The sequence below is a fragment of the Ursus maritimus genome, unplaced genomic scaffold, assembly GCF_017311325.1.
Source record: "Ursus maritimus isolate PB19 unplaced genomic scaffold, ASM1731132v1 scaffold_14, whole genome shotgun sequence".
Taxonomy (NCBI): domain Eukaryota; kingdom Metazoa; phylum Chordata; class Mammalia; order Carnivora; family Ursidae; genus Ursus; species Ursus maritimus.
In genome coordinates this window covers 49,320,746-49,327,652 of record NW_024423786.1, presented here as the reverse complement: position 1 = coordinate 49,327,652, position 6,907 = coordinate 49,320,746, and the positions used below count along the sequence as shown (strand labels likewise).

The following is a 6,907-nucleotide window of genomic DNA, read 5'->3' as shown; positions in this document are numbered from 1 at the left end:
CTGGGTTGGAACAAGGTGGCTGTGGGCCCTGCCCTGGGGGCTGAGGAGGAGGGGAGCATGGGCCTGGGCTGGAGTAAGAGGGCGGTGGGAGCCATGGCGAGCGTTGGAGCTGTAAGGAGCCAGAGAGGACAGTGACCTCAGACTCTCCACCCCCATCCCAGCAGGGCCTGCCCCGCCCCTCTTCCCAGGCAGGAAATCACACCCTGCGCCTGGAGGGGCAGGGTTAAGCTGGAAGGAAAGGCAAGCTGGCTGCTGCGAAGAAAGACAATTCCTCAGGCCCCACTCCCTCTCGGCTGCAGCTGGAAGTACCTCCCATCCCCCCCCCAGTCCGGGTGGTCCCGGCAGCAGGAGGTGGGGCGAATCGGGCTGACCACCCACAGGGCTGCCACTGCCCCCCAACCCCTCGGCAGCTGCAGAGAGGGGACTAACCCTCCCCACTCACAGGGAAAGAGGAGCGGGGACAGTCCGACCTAGGACAGGGCAGTAGTGGGAGGGGTGGGTGGGACCAGGCCCCGGGCAGAGGGGAACCCCACATCTGCTAGAGAGCAGGGTCCGCGGGGGGTCACCTCCCACACACGTACCCCCAGGGAGCTGCTGCTGCGCCTGCTGGAGTGGGGAGAGCCGCTGCGTTCCCGGGACACCTGCTTCCGCACCTCTGCAGCCACCGTCCTGCGGGGACAGGGAAGGGGCCACTGAGGACATGACAGCTCGGGCAGTGGGGCCCTGGGAACTCCACTTCGGCCCAAGAAATTCATTCTCGGAGAGGAGAATCCAGGCTGTCAAGGGAAAAACCCAGACCACGGACCAGGAGAACCTGGGCTTCAGAATCTGCAAACCTCAGCCTCAGGGCCCCAGGGTTGTGGCTGATACAGAGGCCCCAGGACCACCCCCCCAAGCTGGGCCTGGGGGCCCTTCCACCACCACCACCCCCACTCCACCCCCACCCCCACCCCCAAGCACAGATGGAAGGATTTGCTCAGGCAGGGCAGGTGGGTCACAGATCCTTCTTTACCCCTGCTGCCCAGCACGGGTCTGAGTCTCACCCCGGGTGGCCAGCCCCCCTGGTCCCTGGCCTCGGCTTCCTCATCTGGGGGACCTCAGCCCACCCTGCCTCCCATCCAGAATGTGTGCCCTGTCCCATCCTTGCTATGGGCTTTGAATAAGTTACTCCTGCCTCTGAGCCTCAGTTTACCCATCTGTACTTGAAGTGACCTCACAAGGCTTGCGGTGCAGAGCCGAGCAGGGGGCTTGGCGTTAAGGGGGCACTCCATGCTTCATTCTCAGGGAGTCGGAGACAAGGCTGAGAGCACGTTAAGTGACCAGCATGACTCACAGAGCACACCGTAACCAAGATCTATGCTGTGGCCTTCCTGGAACACCTGCACCTGTGCTGGCCTTCCAAGTCAGGGAGGAGGAGGGTGAAGGCGTAAGACCCACAGGGGAGGAGGCCAGCACAGGAATCTGGGACTTGGTACCCCCAGGTACTCAATTCCTTCAGCTGAGCTTGGAAGGAGGGGAAGGAGAGAGAGAGCAGCACAGTTATCTGGGGAGGAGGACTCCAGGCAAAGGGTACAGCAAGTGCAAAGCCCCTGTGGCTGGGCTCTGTGCTCTGAGCATGGAGACTCCTGCTTCCTGGGGTCTCTATGAAGGCAGGAATAGGGCTGTGCGGTCCCCATGGAGGCCCTAGCACCAGCCCCGCACACAGTAGGTACTCAATAAATTTTTCTTGAGGGAATGAATCCCTCCCAATTCCCCTCCTGGTCCGACTTGCCTAAATCCACTGTGAGTTAGGAGAAGCCCCAGACATTTCAGCTGTGTGGCTTTGGGCAGGTGGGATACCCTTTCTGGGCCTCAATTGAGAAGGCAACTGCCTGCATGTTTGGGCCTGACTCTCTTCCCTTTTCCACTTTTCTGTGTGCTTGGAAGTTTTCATAATAAAAAGTTGTACCCCTCAAAAGTGCAATGCCGACTACAAACCACGGACCACCGATGAGATGAATGTGTGCGGTGGGCTCAGGGAAGACAGGCGAGGGTGGGGGAGAGGGGCCTAATGGAGGTCATCTGGAAGCCTGTGAATTCAAATCCATATAGGTCAAACAAAACTTGACCCTGACCCTGACCATGACCCATCATGGGGGCCTCCAGTTGAGACCTCAGCCTCACTCCTCTGCCTCTGTTCTATTTACTTTTTCTGTCAACTGGCCCAGAGTCTTGCTCCTATTGTTTGGGGGTGGGGGTGGGGGGTAGATGGAGGATCTCCTAGGAAATTCAAAGGGTGTTCCAAATGAGCTGTTTGTCCTCAAATTCCCAAAGTGGGGGCCGCCTCCTCTGGAAGCCTGCCCACGCAGGGTTTTGCGGGATGATTTAGAAAAATGCAGCTGGTGCCTCAGAGCAGGGCCAGGGGAGGAGGGAGGGCCGGGCCCGCCACTGCATTTTGTCTTTGGCCTTGGAGAGATGGCCACCAAGTGGGAAAAGGCCAGGTCCTCAACACTGTGGCCACGGGAGTCAGTTTCCTCTGTCACAGGGCTCTGCACTTGGACCTGGGCAAGCATGGATGAGTGACATCCCCTCTCTGGACCTCTGGGCTCAATTCAGTACTCGCTCCTTATCGAACTGTTCTGAGTATAAGGCTCGGCACACAGTAAGTGCTCAATTAGGGCTTGCTGTGACGAAGTTGCCTTAAAAGGATCCTGGGAAACTGGAATTTCTGGCCCTGCTTTTTATGCTGGGCGAGAAGGGGAGCGGGGCTCAGAGAGGGTCGTGAGGCATCCGGGGTCACAGAGCCGAACGCGGGAGGTGCCCAGAATCAAACCCATGGGTCAGAAGTCAGTCTGTGCCCCCAGCAAGCGGTATTCCACGGTGCCCCTGATGGGGAGCAGGGCCAAGAACAGGGGCTCTAGAACCTGCCTCTCCCGTGTCCACACTCCCCCCCCCACACACACACAGTGGTCCCATTCTGCCTCCAGGTTTCAGGAGCACCCAAACAAGGACAATCCTTGGGTCCATTCCGCGTGACACGTGCCTCCTTTGCACGCCCACGTGGGGTCTTGCAGGCACGCAGCTTGACCATAATCTGATTCTCGCCATCTTCCCCATCTCACCAAGGGCAGCCCCGCCCTCTGGGGTGCTTAGGACCCACGCCTGGGAGTCATCCCCAATTCCTCTCTCTTTCTCATGCCCACATCAGATCTGCTTCAGACACCCCCAAGGAGCACGTTTTTTAAAAGGAGGCAAAATGTTGAGCTGAATGTACTGGTTTTCCTCAGGAAGCGATCTCAGGATTGCCATGAGAGAAGCTGCAAAGTTCAGGTGGTGGGTTATGGCTACCGGTGAGACAAATCCTCCCAAAGTGAAAGTCAACAATCCTACGTGAGGCTACAGAGACTCGGAGGGGAAAGGTGAAGCAGTGGCATCACTGGGAACTCATGCAAGACTGTGGACCTCACCCCAGGGCTGGTCGGATTAACAGAAGTCTACCCCCACAGGGGAGGAGGATAAAACCAGCAAAGAGAATGGCATAAGCCTCTGACGCTGTGTGTTCCCACTTGGGTAAAAGTGAAGGAAGACTATGAATCCATATAAAACCACAAAGAGATTCGTCTGTATACCCCTCCCTAGCCCGCCTGGACTGGCAGAACATTTTAAAGACAAATCATCTACCTGCCGGCGACAGGAACTCTCACCTGCTGCTGGGGGAACCCCTTTGGACCATCATCCGTAATGATCAAGCAAAGTTAAAGAGAAGCCAATCCAGCAATTCCACTCAGAGGCGCAGACACCCAGGAGGAAACACATGGCTGAGAATGTTCACGGCAGCCCCGGTCACGACAGCCCCGAAGTGAAAAGACGCACCTGTTCCTTGACCAAAGATGGAGACAGTGCCGGCAGGAGGAATAGTATGCAGCAATGAAAAAGGATGCGCTTGACCACAGGCAAGGGCACAGACGAGCCCTCCTCCTGACCTTATGTCGGGTGAGAGTCTGTGTACAAGCCTCGACATCCCACGTGATTCCACTGAGAAGACGTTCTCAACAGGCGAAAGTGAGCCGTGGCGCACAGGGGGCCAGCTCGGCTGGAGAAACCATAAGGCAAGTGAGGAAGGGAGGGCAGCTGCCATCAGTGTGGCAGTTCCCCGAGGGACAGAACTAGGAACTAGGTGCAGATGGGGGCGGGGGGGGCGGCTAGGTCGGGTGGCCCAGGAGATAGAGACTGCCTTTGTCTTGACCCGAGTGACTTTCCCCTGGCATTTTTGTTTTGTTGTTTTATTTTCTTTTTAAATTTTTAAAAAGATTTTATTTATTTATTTATTTGACAGAGAGAGTGCACGAGAGAGCGCGCGCGTGCGAGAGAGAGAGAGCACGTGTAGGGGGAGAGGCAGAGGGAGAGGGAGAAATAGGCTCCCCGCTGAGCAGGGAGACCCATGCGGGGCTTGATCCCAGGATCCGGGGATCGTGACCGGAGCCAAAGGCAGACGCTTAACCGGCTGAGCCATCCAGGCGCCCCTGCTTTTTAATTCTTTTAAAGTAAACTCTACTCCCCATGTGGGGCTTGAACCCATGACCTCGAGATCAAGGGTCCCCTGTTTCACTGACTGAGCTGGTCAGTCACCCCCCCCGCCGCCCCCTGGCATTGGTTCTATAACTACTCCTTAAACTTTGCCCTTTTCTAGATGCATGTCAAATGCCATCATTTTTTTTAAAGGTAGAAAATAATAATATGTGTGTGTGCTCACGTTTGCAGATATATTTGGGGACAGGGGTGGGAGGGAGACATTTCCTTGAAATCCCAGAGGCACCTTTGGAATTTGGTCAATACATTGTCTCTTTGCCCTCCCACGCCGCTAACGAAACCACTATTTCCTTGAGTGAGAAATGCCACCTGCCCCGCAGCAGACAGCTGGGGGGCCGAAAGATGCCGCTATCAGATGCCTGGAAGAACAGGGGACACGTGAGGACAGGAAGAGACACGGTTTCTGAGATTGTTCTGAAGTCGGGGGCCACACATTCCTGGGCTCACTTCCCCATGAGAGACGCTTGACAGTGATCTAACCACTGTTGAGTCCAGCTTTCCGTAGTTAGACCTATGTCGACAGGCTCTGGTGACAAACAAATGGCGTTCCCGCTGGGGACCAGCCAGCCATAAACATATTATAAGCTCTGGCCATTATCACCATTCCATCTTGTGTTTTATTTTAAACAGCACAAGTGAAAAAATGAACAACTGATATTGCATACAATAATGTTTGCCCATGGTATTTATATTTATGAGTCTGTAGTTCTAAGTTGTCCCCCAAAATCTTTTTTTTTTTTAAAGAATGTTCATTAGGAAACTGGGGGACTGTTTAATTTTCGGGTCAATATGGAATTGTGGAATGAATGACTGAATGATTGAATAGATGAATATAGGCCCAGATTTGAGCATGTAGACATCTGGGTGTCCACTAGGCTGTTCTGGAGGCCCTGGCAAAGGATGGCTGGAAGACTTGAGCCATTTGCTTGTGGTTCACTGGGGCCCCAGGATCATTCTCTGCTCTTCTTACTCTGGGCTCTGTAGTATCCGTTTCCCAGGGCAGGACCCAGGACCTCTCTTTTTCACTGGAGCGGAAGCCAGGACCCAAGAACACAGAGACTGAGTGGCAAAGAAGCGCGTTCAGAGTTGCCAAAGATCCAAGACAGAGAGGCAATTCGGGAACATAAAGATAACATAAAAATGGCCTGACCACTATGCTCCAGACACGTGGTCACATCCCTATGTTCAGAACTCTTCATGGCTCCCACCTCACTCAGGATACAAGTTAAGGTCCTCCCCATAACCCACAGGACCCTGCAGGATCACCTCCCACTGTCCCCTTCCTCACTCTGCTCCAGACTGGCTGGCCTCCTCAGATGACCTGTAAATACACTATGCTGGCTCCTGCCTCAGGGCCTTTGCACTTGCCTTTCCCTGTGTTTGGATTGCTTTCTCCCCACATATGGGCATGGATGCCTCCCTCACCTCCTTCAGAACTTTGCCCAAGTGTCACCTTATCATCTGGGCCTTACCTATCTGCTTCCCATATCTAAAATGGCCCCCATCCTCCTCATCTCCTTTCCCTGCTTTGTGTGTTCCCATAGCACTGGCACTTATCACTAATATATGATCTACTTTATTGTGCTACTCCTCTGTCTACCCCATTGTATCTGCCACCAAGGGTGGGATCTTTTCTTGTGTCTCCATCAGGCCAGCTCTTGACCCCCAGGGCGCTCTTTCACTTGGGCGTGGCCAGCACAGGTCCCCTGTGGAGAGGAACCCCCACCCCCACCCCCCACCCCGCAGACTCTGACCGCCTATGGAGGCAAAGAGGGGGGAGAGGCTATTCGTCCCTGGTCTGACCTCCCCCTCCCAGGCTGAGTCTCTTACAATCTCCAGTGGCCACGGAAATGGATCCCCCAGCGCCTGGCGCCTGTTCCCTCCCCCGTCTGCCCACCAGCTGGTTGGGTCCCCAGCCCCCACTCCCTCTATTCAATCACCCATCCATCTCCAGCGCGTCCAGCCGGTGCTGGGAGAGCCTGAAGCAGGGCTGGGGGCGGGGGACCATCCACAGCTGTCCCCTGCTCCCCAGACAGCTGGGCACGGGACCCTGGCAGTGGGGGAAGAGCACGGGAAACTTCCCGAGGGGCCTCCAAGGCCTGCAAGAGCACCATCCCTGTTCCCAAATCCCGGCACCAGAAGCATCCCAGCCCCGCGCCAGGCAAGAGGGTAGGTCGCAAAGGCCCCTCCCGCTCCCCCGCCCTCGGGGTCGGGGACCCGAAGCACCTGGAGATGACGAGGGACGCGGAGGGCTCCCGGTACCCGCTCTCCCTGCGCCGCCGCCTCCAGGAAGGCCCCCGGACACGCCCCCACGCGTCCCCTCGGCACCCAGGGCGGA

General features: G+C 56.3%; 1 protein-coding gene across 1 annotated transcript in view; it reads right to left on the bottom strand.

Annotated features, from left to right (window-relative positions):
* The window catches only part of DOCK6 (dedicator of cytokinesis 6), a 38,057-nt gene extending 34,345 nt beyond the window's left edge, over nucleotides 1-3,712 (bottom strand). Inside the window, exons 1-3 of the mRNA XM_040628272.1 lie at nucleotides 3,684-3,712; nucleotides 582-669; nucleotides 310-410 (exon numbers count right to left, since the gene is read on the bottom strand). Coding sequence (XP_040484206.1) covers nucleotides 310-410; nucleotides 582-669; nucleotides 3,684-3,712 — 218 coding nt within the window. The remainder of the gene's footprint in view (nucleotides 1-309; nucleotides 411-581; nucleotides 670-3,683) is intronic.
* Between the last annotated feature and the right edge of the window lie 3,195 nt (nucleotides 3,713-6,907).